The 20,929-nt window shown below is 44.5% G+C and overlaps 1 protein-coding gene across 2 annotated transcripts in view; it reads left to right on the top strand.

Annotated features, from left to right (window-relative positions):
• slc9a7 (solute carrier family 9 member A7) overlaps positions 1–19,252 on the top strand; it is a 185,021-nt gene extending 165,769 nt beyond the window's left edge. For both annotated transcript variants that reach the window (XM_033023280.1, XM_033023279.1), the window contains exons 19-20: positions 11,233–11,338; positions 14,996–19,252. In XM_033023280.1, coding sequence (XP_032879171.1) covers positions 11,233–11,338; positions 14,996–15,244 — 355 coding nt within the window. In that variant the 3' untranslated portion in view covers positions 15,245–19,252. The remainder of the gene's footprint in view (positions 1–11,232; positions 11,339–14,995) is intronic.
• The last annotated feature ends 1,677 nt before the right edge of the window (positions 19,253–20,929 follow it).

Here is a 20,929-nt window from a genome sequence, read left to right as displayed (position 1 = left end):
TTCCTGCAGAGTGGAGCTGAAAATGTTGTTCTTCCTCCAAACACAGCTTTGGCTGCTAATGATCTATTTAATTATGATTGGTATTTTGATAACTGGCTTCGATCCAGAAATGAATCAGCATCCTTGTTGCCGCTTGCTGTCTCTTGAGGCTGGCCAGGATAATTAGCAAGAAAACACACCACTTTTACGGGGTTCATGTGCCCAATGAGCTGAAGGGGACTAGGGCATTAACTTGTTACCCGCTTTGTTTTATTGTCACTGGGGGATACGATCTGGGATATTTGTGTCTCCTTTGCCATTTGTAAAAACCTTGTAATCCACTGTTGCCAAAGCTTCTGTGGGGACCTGTGGCAATATCCATGCCCCATTGTTCACTCATCCCTCTGAAACTTCAGTGTCTTGTCCCTTTTTATTCTTTACCCAAACTACAATTAACACCAAAGCAAAATCAAATGAGAGAAGAAGGCAGATTATTATCTGAATGGTGTCAGATTAGGAAAAGGGGAGGTGCAACGAGACCTGGGTACTCCTTGTACATCAGTCACTGAAAGTAAGCATGCAGATATACCAGGCAGTGAAGAAAGCAAATGGCATGTTGGCCTTCATTGCAAGAGGGTTTGAGTATGGGAGCAAGGAGGTCCTACGTCAGTTGTACAGGGGCCTGGTGAGACCACATCTGGAGTGTTGTGCGCAGTTTTGGTCTCCTAATTTGAGGAAAGACATTCTTGCTATTGAGGGAGTGCAGCGTAGGTTCACCAGGTTAATTGCCAGGATGGCAGGACTGACATATGATGAAATAATGGATCGACTGGGCTTATATTCACTGGAATTTAGACGGATGAGAGGGGGTCTTATAGAAATTATTAAGGGATTGAATAGGCTAGATGCAGGAAAAATGTTCCCAATGTAGGGGGAGTCCGGAACCAGGGGTCAAAGTTTAAGAATAAGGGATAGGCCATTTAGGAGTGAGATGAGGAAAACATTTTCACCCGGAGAGTTGTGAGTCTGTGGAATTCTCTGCCACAGAAGGCAGTAGAGGCCGATTCACTGGATGTATTCAAGAGAGAGTTGGATACAGCTCTTGGGGCTAATGGAATCAAGGGATATGGGGAGAAAGCAAGAACAAGGTACTGATTTTGGATGATCAGCCATGATCATATTGAATGGTGGAGCTGGCTCGTAGGGCCGAATGGCCTACTCCTGCACCTATTTTCTATGTTTCTATGAGATTGGATAGGCTGAGGCTGTTGTTCCCTGGAGGCAGAGTGGTGACCTTATAAAGTTTTTATAAAGTCATGAAGGGCAGAGACAAGGGCTTTATCCAGGGTTGGGGGGTGTAAAGCAAGAGGGCATAGGTTCAAGGTGTTGTGGAAAGATTTAAAGGGGATCTGCAGGTGGGCTAGTGCCGCAGCGGTAGACCTGCTGCCCTACAGAGCTGGAGACCTCCGGGTTCAATCCTGACTACTGTTGCTGTCTCTATGGAGTTTACACATTCTGCCTGTGACTGCGTGGGTTTCCTCCAGGTACTCCAGTTTCCTCCCACATTCCAAAGACTTGCAGGTTGATTGGCTTCTGTAAATTGTCCCTGCTATATCTCTAAAACTAAATTAAACTGAGCTGCGAGGCAACTTTTTCACACGGAGGTAATCTGTATGTGGAACGAGCTGCCAGAGGAAGTGGTGGAGGCAGGTAGGATTACAATGTTAAAAAGAGATTTAGACATGGATAGAAAAGGCTCCAAGGGGCATGAGCTAAATTTAGGCAAATGGCATGAGCTTACATAGAAACATAGAAAATAGGTGCAGGAGTAGGCCATTCGGCCCTTCGAGCCTGCACCGCCATTCAATATGATCATGGCTGATCATCCAACTCAGTATCCTGTACCTGCCTTCTCTCCATACCCCCTGATCCCTTTAGCCACAAGGGCCACATCTAACTCGCTCTTAAATATAGCCAATGAACTGGCCTCAACTACCTTCTGTGGCAGGGAGTTCCAGAGATTCACCACTCTGTGTAAAAAATGTTTTTCTCATCTCAGTCCTAAAGGATTTCCCCTTTATCCTTAAACTGTGACCCCTTGTCCTGGACTTCCCCAACATCGGGAACAATCTTCCTGCATCTAGCCTGTCCAACCCCTTAAGAATTTTGTAAGTTTCTATAAGATCCCCCCTCAATCTTCTAAATTCTAGCGAGTACAAGCCGAGTCTATCCAGTCTTTCTTCATATGAAAGTCCTGACATCCCAGGAATCAGTCTGGTGAACCTTCTCTGTACTCCCTCTATGGTATACATAGGTACCCTGGTCAGTATGGATGAATAGGACCAAAGAACCCGTTTCCATGCAGCATAACTCCACGACTGCTAACATTTAGCAATTTAAACTAATGTAACTTTTACCCCTGGACTTTTTGTTGGATCTAATGTTCTTGCTGAGTACTAAAGGCCAAAGAATAATGCTCTGTGTTGACCTGCTTCTCCCAGCTTGTTTTATATCCTAATGAAAGGAAAAAGAATCGGTGGAAATTTCTTTGTGACTCTCACAGTTATTTAAACGATAAAAAGCATGATCTTGGATGCATTAGGCACTATAGTGTTATTTAATACAGTGGATGCATTTCATTGATAAATGCACTGATAACAGAATGAAAGAAGTGAGATTCTATGGTTTGTCTCATCTGTGTGCTTTATCCGTGCTTGCAAACAATTTAAAATGGGTCAAAAGATTAAGAGCAAGATATAAAGTACAGGAGTAACTCAACGGAAGGCAGCATCCCTGGAGAACATGGATATAGGTGAGTTTCCGAATGGGACCCTTTGGTTTCAACTTGAAACGTCACCTATCTATGTCCTCCAGAGACGCTGCCTGACCCACTGAGTTACTCCAGTACTTTATATATTTTTTTGCAAACCAGCATCTGCAGTTCCTTGTGTCCCTCTCAAAAGATTAGGAATGGGTTTCAGGGGTAGGTTGTTAGGAGATGAACTGCAGTAAGTTGTGGGTTCAGAGCCAGGGTAGAGGGATAGCAAGGGGCATGTTTGGCATGGAAGGTAAGTGGACGGAGAATATAATGTGTGGCATTTGAGGATAGGAGGCTCTGAGGCCTTCCATGACCCCACGGGTCACGGGGTTCCCAACCAGACAAGTACATGGATAGAACATGAGGTGCATAGGTAGGCAATTGGGAGTGGGCCTTCCTTGCACTCTTAGCACTGAATACTCCCGAGACCCACCATCAATTTTCAGAAAAAATGTTCCCACTCTAGTTCAAATCTGGAATGTTTCCACATGTTGCAGAACAGCGAGTTTAATTAAAATGTCGTCATATTGCCGATTGGTCAGCAAGTAAGTGAATCTGACCAAAGATCTGTGTTATGTCTTGCGCATGGCTTGGTGTATTGTGGAGGGGGGGAGGGGGTGTTCAGTTTAGTTTAAAAGGGCCTGTCCCACTATACGAGTTTACCCAAGAGCTCTCCCAAGTTTTTTTAAAAAATCACACTCGTAAGTACGTAGCGGGTACGTCGGAGCTCGGGACGTCACTTAGCGGCTCGCAACGCTAACGGCAGGTACTCGGGGAACGCGGTAAGCTCATGAAGTTTTTTCAAGGGTGCGGAGAGTGTCCACGAGAGTCCCCGAGTACCTACGAGCGGCCATTACCGTAATTCTCCGAGTTCGAATCAGGGGAAACTCGGGAGAACTCGTGAATTACCTCGTACAGTGGGACAGGGGCTTAACATTTCAATTCAGTTTAGTTTATTATCATGTGTACGGAGGTACAGAGAAAAGCTTGTGAGAGGTTCAGAGAACGGTGGAAGGGTTGCAATGGGGGTGGGGTGGGCTGGCACCGCACTGATCAGTTGTCTTGACATTTGCTGCCTTGGATCCTGGTGGGGGGGGGGGGGCAACGATCACTGGGTGGGTGGGATTGGTCTTCAGACTTCAGAATGTTATACTTGCAACAGCATAACAGGGTCTGCTAACACAGTATCCATTGACTTTTAGCTGAGAGTTAAATATAAAATGTTATCATATAAAGTTTGAAAATACTGGATATTTACAACAAAGAGAAAGCGTTTACAATTCTACTGAAGTCTAGTTTGAATTGGGATTTTACCAACCACTTTTCCAGGATGAACATAGATCGTTGCAGGTATCTCACACCGAAGGATTTAAGGTAAAGAATAACTGTCTACAAATTTAATGGGCAGCACAGTGGCGCAACTGGTAGAGCTGCTGTCTCACCGCGCCAGAGACCCGCGTTTGATTCTGACCTCGGGTGCTGCCTGTGTGGAGTTTGCACGTTCTTCCCTGTGACCACATAGGTTTTTTTCCGGGTGGTCCGGTTTCCTCCCATATCCCAAGGAGGTGGGGGTTTGTAGGTTACTTGGTCACTATAAATTGTCCCTAGTGTATAGGGAGTGGGTACAAAAGTGGGATAACATAGAACTGCTATGAATAGGTGATCAATGGCCCGCATGGACTCAGTAGGCCAAAGGGCCTGTTTCCATGTTGTATCTCTAAACCATACTAAACTAATCCAATCTAAATGTTCCCCCCTTATTCATTTTCATTTGGCTGGCCAGATTCAATATTCCTGAGCAGACAGAAGATCAGCTTAAATACAACGGGGGAGCTCCCTTTTATTTATTTATTTATTTTCTATGTTATGGTTTTACCCAGATGTGTTTGCATTTTGAAGTTGGCCAGTTTCTGTGTATTTGTCCTGGGGGAGACACGGATCCTTTCTGGGGAGACTCATTTTTCCCAAAGGAGCAGCTGATTGCACGTACTGTGAGGCTGGAGCACCAACTGTTTACGACTTGTTTCAGCTTTCCCATGTGTTCCGCATCCCTTCGTCACATTTATTTGAACTTTCCAAAGGAAAAGACCATGAACGTGAATCGTCTTGCTTTTATTTTGGCAAGTTTTTCTGGGACAAATAATAAGAGTCGTTAGATGATTCTGCTTGGCTTGCTCCTGCCCGTCACGCTCCAAAACCCTTTGGAAAGGACTTGTTTCTGGTTGTTTCTCATTCTTGCCAAGGCAACAAGTGGGATTAGTTTAAAATTAAAATTGGCGCTGTTGAAAGCACCAGCTTGATAAACAAAGGAAACCTTTGGGCAACACAGGTGACATTTTAATAACATGATATAAAGATCTTTGGTGTTGTCCTGTTTCCTAGAATCTGAATAATGTGTTCTAGTTCAGTTACATTGAATGTTTATCCACCCTCAGGTCTAGAGTCATAGAGTGATACAGTGTGGAAACAGGCCCTTCGGCCCATCCTGCCCACACCAGCCAACATGTCCCAGCTACACTAGTCCAACTTGCCCGTGTTTGGTCCATACCCCTCCAAACCTGTCCTATCCATGTACCTGTCCAACTGTTTCTTATATGTTGGGATAGTCCCTGCCTCAACTACCTCCTCTGGCAGCTTGTTCCACGCACCCACCACCCTTTGTGTGAAAAAGATATCCTTCAGATTCTTGTTGAATGTTTTCCCCTTCACCTTAAACCTATGTCCTCTGGTCCTTGATTCTCCTACTCTGGGCAAGAGACTCTGTGCATCTACCTGATTTATTCTCCTCGTGATTTTATACACCTCAATAAGATCACCCCTCATCCTCCTGCACCATCCGACTCAACCTCTCACTGTGGAGAATAGACTTCAATTGACATGAAGCCTATGTAGTAAATGTTTTGCTTTCTCTCTCATGCTTCAATTGCACTGTGACAATTGATTAAAAAGTAATATAGTCACAAGATAACGTCAAACTTGTTCATCACGGATAACTGATGATCAAATTCAATTCAATTCAATTCAACTTTATTGTCATTGCACAAATACGAGTATAGGTACAACGAAATGCAGTTTAGCGTCTGGTCATAGTCATAGTGCAAGATAGTAGAAGTAAAAATACAAAATAAGCATACATTAAAAATTAAAAATACTGGTTAACAATGTGTGGATTGTGGATGAATTAAATCTGGTACATAGGCAAATAACTGTATACAAATGGGAGAGTCTAAAGATAGCTAGCGACAGGACTCTGAGTTCAGCAGTGTAATGGTATTATTGAAAAAGCTGTTTCTCATCCTGCTTGTGCGAGACCTGAGGCTCCTGTACCGCCTCCCTGATGGGAAGAGGGCAAACAGTCCATGGTTAGGGTGAGAGGGGTCCTTGATGATTTTCCCGGCCCGTCTCAGACACCGTTTTCGGTGGAGGGCATCCATGGCAGGGAGCGGGGCACCGATGATGTACTGCGCGGTTTTCACCACCCATTGCAGTGCCTTCCTGTCAGCTGTGGTGCAGATGCTGTACCATACCGTGAAGCAGGTGGTCAGGATGCTTTCGATGGTACAGCGGTAGAAGTTGGACAGGATCTGGGGGGGGACAGGTGAGCTTTCTTAAGCCTCCTCAGAAAGTAAAGGCGCTGCTGCGCCTTTTTGATCAAAGGTCAAGGTCAAAGGTCAAAAACTTTATTTGCCATTTGTGCTTACACACATAGGAACTCTTGTGCGGTTGTTCAGAGAGTCAAGTCAAGTCAAATTAAAAAGACACACAGAAAGACACATAATCTATAAAAACATATACTTCTCTAGAAATAGAAACAGGACAAGGGGTCACAGCTTAAGGATAAGGGGGAAATCCTTTAAAACCGAGATGAGAAGAACTTTTTTCACACAGAGAGTGGTGAATCTCTGGAACTCTCTGCCACAGAGGGTGGTCGAGGCCAGTTCATTGGCTATATTTAAGAGGGAGTTAGATGTGGCCCTTGTGGCTAAGGGGATCAGAGGGTATGGAGAGAAGGCAGGTACGGGATACTGAGTTGGATGATCAGCCATGATCATATTGAATGGCAGTGCAGGCTCGAAGGGCCGAATGGCCTACTCCTGCACCTAATTTCTATATAAAAGAAAGTGCCTAAAACCCTATATAAAGGGGAAAGTGAGAGCATTGTAAATTGCACAAACCCTATATAAAAGTGTCGATTGCATTGCAAATTGCACAGGCCCAGGAGACAATATAATATGATATAATATGATATGCTATGAGGTAGGTCAGGACATCAGTTCATTTTGTTTTGGCCAAGAGTCTCACTGTGGCAGGGAAGAAGCTCTTAAAAAAGCGTGTTCTGTTTGTGGCGATGCTGTCCGCTCGTCTGTGCCTGAGGTTGTATGTGCAGTTTTTGTGTTTGAGCAGGGAGTGAGCTGGATGTAGTGTGTCTCTGATGATTCTCTCTGCTCTTTTTTGACAGCGCTGTGTGTAGATTGTGTCCAATTTGGTGGTATTGAGGGATCAGGACAGATCCTCTGAGATGTGTACCCCGAGGAATTTGTAGTTGGAGACGCGCTCCACCTCAGTCCCGTTTATGTGGATGGGGGTATGTCTGCCCCCTCTGGTCTTCCTAAAGTCAACAATAATTTCCTTCGTCTTCTTGGAGTTGAGGACGAGGTTATTGTTGGCACACCAGGCTGTCAGGTGCTGGACCTCCTCCCTGTAGGCTGATTCGTTGTTGTCACTGATCAGTCCTCCCACCGTGGTGTCATCGGCAAATTTAATGATGGCGTTGGAGCCATTCTTAGGGATGCAGTCATGGGTGAAGAGGGAGTAGAGGAGAGGGCTGAGCACACAGCCCTGTGGCACGCTGTTCGTTCAGTGTTATAGTGGAGGAGGTGAGGTTGTTGATCCTAACAGACTGGTCTGTTGGTGAGGAAATCCAGTGTCCAATTGCAGAGGGAGGTGGTGATGCCAAGTCCGCTGAGTTTGGTGATCAAGCTGGCGGGGATGACAGTGTTGAAAGCGGAGCTGAAATCAATGAACAGCAACCTGATGTAGGAGTTGTTGTTGTCCAGGTGGGTCAGGGCAGAGTGTAGGGCCGCAGATTTGGCGTCCTCTGTAGACCTGTTGGGCCGGTAGGCAAACTGATGGGGGTCCAGTGTGGGGGGGAGGCTGGCTTTGAGGTGAGCCAAGATCAGCCGCTCAAAGCACTTCGCGATGACGGGGGTGAGTGCCACTGAGCGGAAGTCGTTGAGACTCCCTGAAGCTGACTGTTTGGGCACTGGCACAATGGTTGAGGTCTTGAGGCAAGTGGGGACGACACCCTGGGCCAGTGACAGATTGAAAATGTCAGTGAAGACCAGGGATAGTTGTCCAGCACATGCCCTGAGCACACGCCCGGGGATGCCATCGGGGCCGGCAGCTTTGTGTTCATTCACTTTGCTCAGTGCATCTTGTACAGCAGAGGTGGAGAGACTGAGGGGTTGTTCGTTCGGGGGTGGGGCAGCTTTGATGGCTGGTGTTTTGTTGTCCCGGTCAAAGCGAGCATAGAAGTAGTTTAGCTCATCAGGAAGGGTGGCGTTGTCTGGGGGGGGGGGGGGGGGGGGGGCGGTGTTAACTTTATGGTAATCGGCAATGGACTTGATGCCTTGCCACATGCGTCTGGGGTCGGAGTTGTTTCGAAAATGCTCCTCGATCTGCCGTTTGTGTTTGAGTTTAGCGCTCCTGATTCCCTTTTTCAGATTGGCCCTGGATGAGCTGTATCCCTCAGCATTGCCAGATCTAAAAGCGGCATCGCGAGCCTTCAGCAAGAGTCTGACCTCTCTGCTCATCCACGGCTTCTGATTAGGGAAGGTCTTTATTTGTTTATGGGTAGTGACGTTGTCGGTGCAGAATTTTATATAGTCCAAAACGGATGAGGTGTATGTGTTAATGTCCACTTGGGAGTCAAAGGTGGCCTGAGTGGCAAACAGACTCCAGTCTGTTTGCTGAAACTGTTCCTGTAGTACAGAGACAGCCCCTTCAGGCCAAACCTTCACTGTCCTCACGGTTGGTTTCACACGTCTGATGAGAGGTGTGTATTTGGGGAGCAGGAACAGAGAGAGGTGGTCAGACTGACCCAGGTGGGGGAGGGGGAGGGCTTTGTAGGCTTCAGCAATATTAGTGTATACTAAATCCAGAATATTGTCTCCTCTGGTTGGACAGGAGACATGTTGATGGAACCTGGGGAGTTTTAAGGTTGGAGTGGTTAAAATCACCCGCAACAATAAAAGCCCCCTCTGGGTGTGCAGTTAGTTGTTTGCTGATAGCAGCTTGCAGCTCTTCCATTGCTAGCCTGGCATTAGCGTCCGGGGGTACAAAGTTGCTGCTTTCAAACATTGAATTGTGTTGCAAACTCCATGTTCTCTGTTACATGGAACATGTCCTGTTGAGATAGACACAAAAAGGTGGAGTAACTCAGCGGGCCATATAGCATCTGTGGAGAAGAGGAATGAATAGGTGCCATTCCGGGTCGAGACCCTTTTTCAGCCTAAAGCTCCTGTCCCACTTTCCCGATTTACTCACGAACTCTCCCGAGTTTTCCCCTTGATTTGAACTCGGGTAATGTCGGTAGCGAGCTCGTAGGAGGCCGTAGATATTTCATAGCGGCTCGTAATGCCAGCTGTAGGAACTCGGGGCATCAGGTAAGTCGGGACGTTGAAAAATGTCCACGAGAAAAAAAAATAGCCCCGAGTACCTACGACTGGCTATTACCGTAATTCTCCGAGTTCGAATCAAGGGGGAAACTCAGGAGAGTTCGTGAGTAACTCGGGAAAGTGGGACGGGGGCTTAAGAGTCCGGGGAAAGACCTGTTGAGTGCATGTTCCCATTCTGTACTATTCCTTCTAAAAATGTCATCTGTATAAAATGGCCGTGAGTTGCAATGTTTTTTACATTTAAAACAAGGCGATTAAATATGATTTGGGGAATAATGCAGAGCTCAGGAAAACAGTTGTTTTCCATCCAGCTGCTCGTAAAATGTTTATGTTGTAAACTCTCACTAGCACAGCTGCATTACAGATGTTTTCATTGGATTGAGGAGTCGCATGGTAACTCTTTTTGACTTCCTTTCAGTCAAAGCAATGTTTGCTCTGTAAACAATGTCTTTTCGCATGGTTATACTAAATTAACCAACAGCTTGCGACTTTAATACAGGGTTGTATGCCTTGCTGGTTTGTCAGTTCCATCAAAAGCTCACATGCCGATGTTTATTGCTGGTGGGTTAATTGGCTGAATCACTTGGCTTCCTGTGCTTTTCAAAAGCCAGCAACTGCCCATTAAAACCCTGAGGGTTTTGTTTCACTTGACTGCACTCTTGAACATTTGATATAAAATCCTTAATTAAATGCCATCAGCATGTCATCAATACATACAAAGTGAACTCTTGTCTTACTGCCATCAGTGATAGTTGAATGTTTTTTTTATAATCATATTGCGGCTTTTGCTCTGTGTTCATTGACTTGTACTCAGCAGAGCCTTGATTTTATGTCTGTGTTCCTCGCGCTCTTTGTAACCTCTTTACCTCGCTGCTGAACATTGAATATTCAGATCCTGATCCCCCCCCCCCCCCTTCCCTGGGCCCTCCCTGATATGGATATCGGAATATTGAATTATTTGGAGGTAATATTCAGATCATTTGGAGGAGAGTCCAGTGTGGAATTTAAAGGGCGAAGTCCTGGAAGGGGATGCAGCCATTCCTCATCCCACACCTATGTTGAATTTAGACTTTAGAGATACAGCATGGAAACAGGGCCTTCGGCCCACCGAGTCTGCGTCGACTAGCACTATCCCACACATGGGACAATTTACAAATTTAACAAAGCAAATTAACCGACAAACCAGCGTATCTCTGGAGTTTAGGTGGAAACAAGAGCACCCAGAGAAAAACAATGTGGTCACAGGGAGAACATATAAACTCTGTGCAGACAGCACCCGTAGTCAGGATCAAACTTAGGTCTCTGGCGCAGTAATGCCCCTGTCCCACTTTCTGTGCGGTTCCCGGAGGTTTTTGTCAGTCTCCCTACCTGCAACCACCTACAACCTCCGGGAACCGCACGTAAACCTTGGGTGGGGCGCAAAGTCTCCAGAGGTTTCCGTTCAGGTTTCCTAAGTGGGACGGGGGCATAATAAGGCAGCAACTCTACTGCTGTGCCACCGTCCCTCCCCATTCCCAGTGCTAATATCACAGAAGAGTGGAAATAGAACATCAGGAACTGTTCCTGTGTTTGATCAGGTTGTGGCATCTCCAGGAGGTTTGTGTCAGATTTATAGTTTAGAATGGATTGGAGACAGACAAAAATAATGAAATTAGGACCAAGGCAACCAAAAAGTAGATGAGTGCGTCTCGTGAACCTACCATGTAAAGTACTTGATGTTAAATGTCTTGGAGTTTTTCCTCAACCACAATCCTCCAGTTATCTGAAGCCAATCCTAACGCACAGTGGCCCCCCGCTCACTGCTACTCTGCCCGGCTGGTGTGGTCCAATCGCACGATGCCTGACCAGTCCTCAAGCATACGAAGTAAGTACCAGCTGCCATTTACCATAACTCACTCCCAAACATGGTTGTTAAGGTACTGTCCGATTCACCTCTACCCTATGGTGGACATTGGACTTTGCCCATGGAACCAATGCACGAGGATGCCGAGAACTATATTCTGCACTCTATATCTTTCCCTACACATCTTGTACTTCAGTTTGAGTTGCTTGTATTTATGTATCGTATTATCTGATCTGAAACTGAAGTCAATAGAATTGATAACATTCTGGTTCTCTGGAGATTCTCAAGAAACAGAACAGGATTTTTGTTGGATGCTAATCATCTCACTCCAGGACCTTACAGCAGGAGTTCTCCAGAACACTGTACAAGGCCCATTTTTTACAGCAGCATTATCAATCAATTTTCCCATTCATAGCCTTGTGGATAATAACCAATCCAAGTCGGCATGGAGGAAAAGCCAGACAATGTTCCGGCTTGGGATGTAAAGCATACAAGCGCCAAGCAAAAACGTCCTTCACCAGAAGGCAATTGCCTTGACATTCAGTGACATTTTGGAAATGGAGAGGTGGGGATCACCATCAGCCGGTAGCTTAAAGGGGCTGTCCCACTTGGGCGACCTAATTGGCGAGTTTAGAAGAGTTTGGAAAAAAATGACATGTTGAAGACCTCCTTCGACTATGTTGAAGACCAACTTCGACTAGCTACGACAAACTTTGGGAAAATTGGACACCGAATAGTGGAGAGTGAAGACGACCTCCTTCGATCTCCTTCGACTTCCCTTCGACTATGATGAAGACTATCCTCGACTATCTTCGACTATCCTCGATTACCTACGAGTAACATGCCGACCTACTACGACTAAACCTACGAGTAAAAAAAAGTATCGTTTCTTTTTTCCATGGCGACCTTTTTTTACTCGCGGGCATTTTTTAACATTGGAAAAAAAAACGCCGCAACCTAGCTGAGGCCTTGAGTACGCGGAGACCACTCTCGAGTATGAAGGAGAGTTACGAAGACCTCCTACAACCTCGTGTCGACCATGCTGCAAGTATGAGTCGAGGGCAAACTCGCCAGAACTCGCGGATTAGGTCGCCCAAGTGGGACAGCCCCTTAACTGGACCACCCGCAGCAAATACTGTGGTTAAAATGGTAGATCAGTATTCTGAGATGAATGCTCACTTCCAATTCCCAAAGTCTTTGTGCTGTTAAGTTCCTCAAGGCCAAGGATAACTTTTTGGGCTTCTCGGGTGATTGATGAAGCCTTTGAGGGGGTGTCTAAGTTCTCAGGCACTAGCAGCAGAGGAACTATATCCAGATCTGCCATCGTTAGGGATGTCTGTGAAGCTCTTGACATTCCAAGAAGCCCTGAACCGTACAATGAAGAGTGAAAGGTGCTTGTGCATGGGAGCCGCCACACAGCTTAACAGAGCGAAACCTTGGTCCAATAGTGATGGACCCTTCACACTCATGCACACTTTGACACTTTATTTATACATAGCCCTTGTGTAGAAATACTTTGAGTCATGGAGTCATGCAGCACAGAATATGGCCCTTTAGACCAAGATGTCCCATCTACGCTAGTCCCACCTGCCTGCAATAGGTCCATATCCCTCTATACCCTTTCCATTCATGTATCTGCGTAAATGCTTCTACAGTACCTGCCTCAACCACCTCCGCTGGCAACTCATTCCACATACCCACCACACTCTGAATGCAAAGAAATCCCCTTGGGCCAATTAAACCATCAAACCTTGGCAGATCACCATGGAATATTGATGGTATATATACAGTGCCCTCCATAATGTTTGGGACAAAGACCCATCATTTATTTATTTGCCTCTGTACTCCACAATTTGAGATTTGTAATAGAAAAACAATCACATTTTAGTTAAAATGCACATTGTCAGATTTTATTAAAGAATATATTTATACATTCTACACATAGTCCCCCCCCATTTCAGGGCACCATAATGTTTGGGACACATGGCTCTGCAGGCGTTTGTAATTGCTCAGGTGTTTAATTGCCTCCTTAATGCAGGTATAAGAGAGCTCTCAGCACCTAGTCTTTCTTCCGGTTTTTCCATCACCTTTGGAAACTTTTATTGCTGTTTATCAACATGAGGACCAAAGTTGTGCCAATGAAAGTCAAAGAAGCCATTATGAGACTGAGAAACAAGAATAAAACTGTTAGAGACATCAGGCAAACCTTAGGCTTACCAAATTCAACTGTTTGGAACATCATTAAGAAGAAAGAGAGCACTGGTGAGCTTACTAATCGCAAAGGGACTGGCAGACCAAGGAAGGCCTCCACAGCTGATGACAGAAGAATTATCTCTATAATAAAGAAAAATCCCCAAACACCTGTCCGACAAATCAGAAACACTCTTCATGAGTTAGGTGTGGATTTGTCAAAGACCACTGTCCACGGAAGACTTCATGAACAGAAATACAGAGGCTACACTGCAAGATGCAAACCACTGGTTAGCCACAAAAATAGGATGGCCAGGTTAGTTTGCCAAGAAGTACTTAATCAATCAATCAATCAATCAAAGGTACACAAAATTGCTGGGGAAACTCAGCGGGTGCAGCAGCATCTATGGAGCGAAGGAAATAGGCGACGTTTCGGGCCTGAGTCTGAAGAAGGGTTTCGGCCCGAAACGTCGCCTATTTCCTTCGCCCCATAGATGCTGCTGCACCCGCTGAGTTTCCCCAGCAATTTTGTGTACCTTCGATATTCCAGCATCTGCAGTTCCCTTTTGAACAATCAATCAATCAACCTTTATTGTCATCTTGCAAAGCAACAGTTGTACAGTGCAAAATGAGAAGACGTTTCCCAGGGAATACGGGAGCATCGCACATCAAACTTAAACATTTCACACATAAAATAAAAACAATCCAGTCCCTGATAAAACAGTACGAATAGTTTAAAAGTGCAGGTAAACACAGCAACATTAAAAAGAGTAACCACAGTTCTGGAAAAAGGTCTTGTGGACAGATGAGCCGAAGATTAACTTATATCAGAGAGATGGCAAGAGCAAAGTATGGAGGAGAGAATGAATTGCCCAAGATCCAAAGCATACCACCTCATCTGTGAAACACAATGGTGGGGGTGTTATGGCCTGGGCATGTATGGCTGCTGAAGGTACTGGCTCCAGCAGAGAGGCATGCACTGCGGATGATCTTCGCAGAGGCACTGATGTGGCACTGGCTGTAGCAAAGCGATGGCAGAACGTCGTCTGACTCGTGCGTACGAACCAGAGAAGACACCCAGCAACTAGTGATGTCCATGAATCGCAGACTCCAAGCCGTCATTGCATGCAGGGGATATGCAACAATCTACTAAACATGACTACTTTCATTTACATGACATTGCTGTGTCCCAAACATTATGATGCCCTGAAATAGGGGGCTATGTATAAATGTGCTGTAATTTCTACATGGTGAAACCAAAATGTATAAAAACTGCCTTTATTTAAAATCTGACACTGCACTTTAACCACATGTGATTTTTTTTTTCTATTACAAATCTGAAATTGTGGAGTACAGAGGCAAATAAATAAATGATGGGTCTTTGTCCCAAACATTATGGAGGGCACAGTACGTGTTTGGTTTAAATGTAAGTTTTTGTTGGCTTACTACCCTGTTACATCCTGAATGCTTTGTTCCTTCATCTTTCAGAATCAAGAACAGCTCCGAGACGATGACTCCGATCTGATACTTAATGATGGTGACCTGAATTTGACCTACGGAGGGAGTACACTGACTGCTAACGGCTCCTCTGGCTCGGGCACCGCATCCAACAGTGCAGACGGCAAGAGAACCAAGAGCATCTCGGAAGATACACTGGAACATGATCTCGGCACGGAAGACCATGAACTCATTACTCGAGGCACCAGATTAGTTTTCCCTTTGGAAGATCATGCTTGACAGCAATAACATCAGTGAGGCATAGAACGGCCTAAGAAGGATCAAAGCCTATTTTTATTTTCGGCATTGAGACTGAACTGGTTTACTTGTGTGATTTATTTTTTTCACCCCCACCCCCCCTCCTCCACTTCTCTCTCAAACACCTATTGGCTCAGCTTTTACAGTGCAAGAATGTGAACACATCTATGCGTGGCATTTCATTAAGCTTTAACCAGGGGATGGCAATGCCGTGACCCTTCACAGTTGGTGCCATCGCTGTGCAATCAGCTCGTCGACTGACTGATTAGCCTCGACACTGTGATGCTTCTCATCATACCCCAGTCGCCGTGCGTTCACGCTGGTGCAACAAGACCGCACTGAAATCGGCCGTGTCTCACGATGCTGACACGTCCCGTCACCAGCACCTTGCACCAGCCACAGTTACTGCTCCACCAACCTTGCAGCCTTCAGGTTCAAAGTAATAAGGAGTGGGCATGAAGTGTACCTGCCGCACACACGACTAATCACAGAGAGAAGTGTCCGTTTTCTCTTCTCTGCCACTAGACACCTGATTCAGTTCCTAGTGAGCGGAGTTTTGGGCGCATGTTTCAGTTTGCACTTTTTTTAAACCTCCCTTCCCCCCCCACCCCCACACCCTCTCCTCTCCCCCAGCAACATAGGCAGTTACTCCAAACACAAGTGTGCGCTTGTGTCGCAGTTCAAGCTGCACTGCATGTTGGTCCGTCTTCAGGTGACTGACTTTACAGGAGGAACATCTTCGAGTGGGGAATAGGATATCGTAACCTCAGTGAACTGTTAAATGGAATTTCATCCTTCAAAGATTGCAAGACAAGAGAGAGGACTATGAGCTTACTCCTTCCACTGAAGGCACATTGTTTCCTTGCTTTTGGTTTTGCTGTAGCAGAGCTCACCTGTGTGTTTGCTTCAGGACTGTGTGGCCGCTGTGTGTCCTTCTGTCGATATATTTTCAATGTCATGATGAGATGTTCACTGTTTTAATACTGATATCTGTTAGCTAACGATTATTTTAAACAAAGAAAGCTGCAAAGCTCATGTTACTTGATACACATGGGAGATGTAGGCTTAGAAATTATATGAATTTAACTAAATTCACCAGATTCTGTTACGATGTGCCACCATAATAATAACCCCATTTTTACAGTGTTGCGCTAACCCTGGGACAGATGACAGAGTATGTCCGTATCTCTGAAGAAGGGATTGGACCTAATAATTCACCCATCCATATCTTTCCAGAGATGCTGCCTGACCCGCTGAGTTACTCCAGCACTTTGTGTATTTTTTTTCCCCCATCTCTCCCAGTTCCCTTTCATCTGCATAGGGTTGTGAGGTCGAGGATTTGTATCTCCTCCTGATCATTTCTGAAAAGTGTCGATTGCTGATTGTGAGTTGCTGATAAATTGGGATAATGGAGTGGCAAAGAAAATTAACAAGTATGTTCAGAAGTTTTTCTTTAATGACTGACATCAGACACGGGGTTATTTAGACCTTTGTTTCCTTTTCGTATCGCTTCAAGGAGCCATATTCCAAAGCTGTATTGGAATCGTGGACCCATGAAACAAGCAGTTGAAGAATGGTGAATGTTTCTCCAGAATATGAATGAATTACTTTTGGCTAGTTTCTCATTTCTACCGAAACACATCAACTATCCATAAAGGTGCTGTTGTTACTGATTCATTCTCCAGGCAAAAATGAACGTACATCTCACCTACTTTTAACCTTGGCATAGGTCAAACTAACCCATCTCAGTACAAGGAACTGCAAATGGTGCTTAATACACAAAAGGACACAAGGTGTTGGAGTAACTCAACAGCTCAGGCAACATCTCTGGAGAACATGGGTAAGTGACGATAAGGGACCCTTCTTCAGACCGAGTTTCAGACTCGACCAGAAACATCAACTACCCATGTTCTCCAGAGATGCCGCCCAACCTGCTGAGTTACTCCAGCACTTGGCGTCCTTTAAGCCCGTCTCAGTATTTGTGGAAGTTACGCTGCACATTGAATTCTTCAGGGTGAAGATTTCCAAACTTGCTCTTTGTATAAACTTATTTTATTGGAAGAAGATAACTTGAGGAATGTACATCATTCTGTTCAGAATATCATGTTAAATTGAAATTGGACATTGCATGTTGGAGGCAGTTTCTTTTGCCCGTAGACTGGAGGAATTGAATGTGTTTATGCAGCAGACATAATGAAAGGAGAAAAAGTGGCAAATAATCAGCAGAGTGTGCTTCTGCCCTTTGCAACAGGTTTGTTTAGTTGATCACTTAGTGGAGTAAGTCAGTGGCAGCTTCTCAGCAATTTAGTTCAGCAGTTCATTAAGTGGAAGACATTGACATCACCCAATCAGACCTCCTGATCTATTTATTTTCATTTGTCTATTTTGATGCTATATAAAAGTTGGAAGTTGAATGGAGGGAAAGTTACATTAATACTTTTATTTTGCTCATGAGACAAGAACAAGAAGTTTTAAAGTCTATGATAGTCAAATATTGTTTTGAATTAACGGGACAGATTTGTTCCTTGAATTTGTGTTTTCTTTTATTTGCCAAGGGCTTTCTGGGCCCTGCATGTTTTCCTTTAATCAAGGAAGATTTATTATGTAGAGGGAAAAGAGAGTTGTTCTCAATCAGTTGATTTAAATGAACAAAATATGGCCCAAAAATAGGCCCCAAATCTGTTGCTTTGATTGTGTAGGGTATTCCTTAATGAAAGTGGGAAGGTGTCTATGATCTTTCAGCTTAATGGAAGGACTTGTTATAGACGTTTCAGTTGATTTTTAAAGGCTTTAATTTCACAAGGAGTGCAAGAGTGCCCACACGAATGTGGTTGAGAAAATGGGGAAAGAGCTTCAGGGAACAAAATAGTCAAAGCTGCCATGGAGCTGAAAATGATTGTATGCAAAGTCATTATTCCTGTCAATACGAGGAACTGCAGATGCTGGTTTACCAAAAAAGACACAAAGTGCTGAAGTAACTCAGCAGGTTCAGATGAAGGGTCTTCATCTATGGAGGGCTTGGATAGGTGATGTTTTGGCTCGGGACCTTTCTTTAAACCTTCAGAGCCTGACAAAGGGGCCCGACCCGAAACGTCACCTATCCATGTTCTCCAGAGATGCTGCCTGACCCCCTGAGTTAATCCACATTTTGTGTCTTTTGTTATTTTTGTCATTATGGCTGAGCTGCAGTGTGTTTACATTGCTTTCCTAGGCATGGGTTGTCACAATAATGTATAACCTTGAAAGCTGGCTTCACATAAACATGGTCCTTGATATCTGTGACTGTACTCTCTGTTCCACCAACATAATGCACACTGAAAATGGAGCTGAACCAAGTCAAAAGCAGGGTGGAGCAGTTACCCTTTGGAAACGTGCATTTGAAGCGAATGCGGGAACATGATCGTATCAGATAGCACTGGAGTGTTTTCCAGCCCCTTAATCAGCCACATAGGGAGGCATGGATAAAGGAAGCTGATGGAATGACAACTGTTCACAAATGTTTTTGACATTGCAGTTCAGGCTGTATCTTGTAGTCATGACAATGAAGGACATAGGCATCTATTACATTTGTTTCCAAAATAAGCGAACCGGATGCAGAAGTATTGTGACAGCTTTGGTCAATAACTTCCAGGAACATTGAGTTTGTAAATCATGAGCATACTCCAGGCACATTGAGTGGCTCTTTTTTTTTGTTGCACAAACAAGCTTGCTGAACGTTTTTTTTTTTTTTTTGCTGGTGGTTTGTTTGAAGATATTAATGTTATTTTGTTAGTCAAATTGTAATTCCAGAGCCTATTTCATTTTGTGTTTATTGTTAGAATTTTGATTGCTAATGATACTTGTTTTCTGGAATTTACAATCTAGCCTGTTGTGAAAACAAAATGGAAATATCCACTTTATCTCAAGAAGTTAAAGATGTGAAAAGTTGTATCACTAATATACTAATGTTGTATTTGTTTGCACTGCATTATAAAATATTTCTTGGTGTAATCTGACAAGTAGTCATCCTTAGCCAAAGCAGGAGTTAAATCAAGGGGGTTTTGGTCACACCAGTGGTTTTTGATGAAGGCAGAGAAAGAGGTGCAGAGGTTAGGGCTAAAGAGATGGAAGATAAGGCCAAGCAATGTTGGGGTGAAAGAAGTCAAGGATATGCGAGGTCATTTGTTAGGATGTGCAGTTCCCTGAGATAAGGAGGAGTTTAATGTGATGGTCATTTTGGGGTTTGGATACACTGATATAAATGAGGAACTATCGAAGGACCAGGAGCCAATGTGTGGAAACAAAGAACTGCAGATGCTGGTTAATACACAAAATGACACAAAGTGCTGGAGTAACTCAGCAGGTCAGGCAGCATATCTGGAGAGCCTGAAGGAGAGTTCCAACCTCAAACGTCGCCCATCCATTTTCTCCGGAGATGCTGTCCTGACTTGCTGAGTTACTCCGGCACATTGTATCCTTTTATGTAGGAAGGAACTGCAGATGCTGGTTTATACCGAAGAAGGACACACAATGCTGGAGTAGCTCAGCGGGCCAGGCAACATCTTTGGAGAAAAAGGATGGGTGACGTTTGAGGTTGGACCTCTTCTTCAGAACTTTTGACTAGGAGCCAATGTTGGCCAGTGAAGTGATCTCTACAGATTAGGTGAAAGGTCTGGACTTGAAGCATTGTCTGTCCATTTCCTTTGACAGATGCTTCCCGACCCGCTGAGTTCCACCAGCATTTTGTTTTCTATTCAAGATTCCAGCATCTTCAGCCTCTTGTGCCTCCATCTTATTGCAGGTTAGGTTGCGAGCGGCAGAGGTTTGGATGATATATATGATGAACGGCTTGCAAGGGGACAATGGGAATTGCTGAGAGGGGCATAGGTGCCAGTGGATAAACAACGAGGGAGTGGCGACAGGTGATATTATTGAGGTTGAGAATCATAGTCTTCGTGATGATGTGATTTGGGTCAGATATTCACTCAAAGGTCAAGTATGTTGTAAAATCGTGAGATCACCCCCAGAGGATCATTGTTGACAGTGGTTCTTTAAAGTTGTCTTAGCATTATAAAAATTAGGTGCACACACCCATATTGATGGAAGCTGTGTGATTTTTATTTTGGATCTGTTTCAGAAATGTGTTTCTCCTATTGACTGATCATGCTCAGGTTGTCAAGAGGTATCCCAGTTTATCTAGCAACCTGGGCCTTTATTAATTAACGCTCACCAACACACCTTCAACTACCTTCAGTTGTTTTAAAACATTGTGCTCCTTACAGTGGGACCCAGAGATTGCCATGTTTTTCCAGGTATTAATATTGCAAGCAAATTTTTCCGATTCGTCCTTTTACTTGCAGGAACACCTCGATGTTCATAGACGTACAAATAGCATGTACCTGTGTTATCTGAGATTTCCTTTACTTAGGCAGAACTAATTGTTGAGAAAATTGAAGAAAAAAAAATGACCCTGGACCCACCTGCCTCTCTCCAACATGGTAATTTTTTTTTTGAACGGGTACATGACCTTTTGGAGATCTTTACATGAACTCAAAAAACAGACTATGTTGGCAGATTTTAGATCAGATGATTCACCAACTTATGCGTCACTGCATTTTTATGAACAAAAGGACATAGATGGTGGGGGCTGCAACATTTTGATGCATTTATCTTGAATTTAATCGGCCA

Source organism: Amblyraja radiata, chromosome 6 (genome assembly GCF_010909765.2).
Source record: "Amblyraja radiata isolate CabotCenter1 chromosome 6, sAmbRad1.1.pri, whole genome shotgun sequence".
Classification (NCBI taxonomy): Eukaryota; Metazoa; Chordata; class Chondrichthyes; order Rajiformes; family Rajidae; genus Amblyraja; species Amblyraja radiata.
Note: the sequence above shows the minus strand (reverse complement) of the source record. Positions and strands in the feature narration are given on the sequence as shown.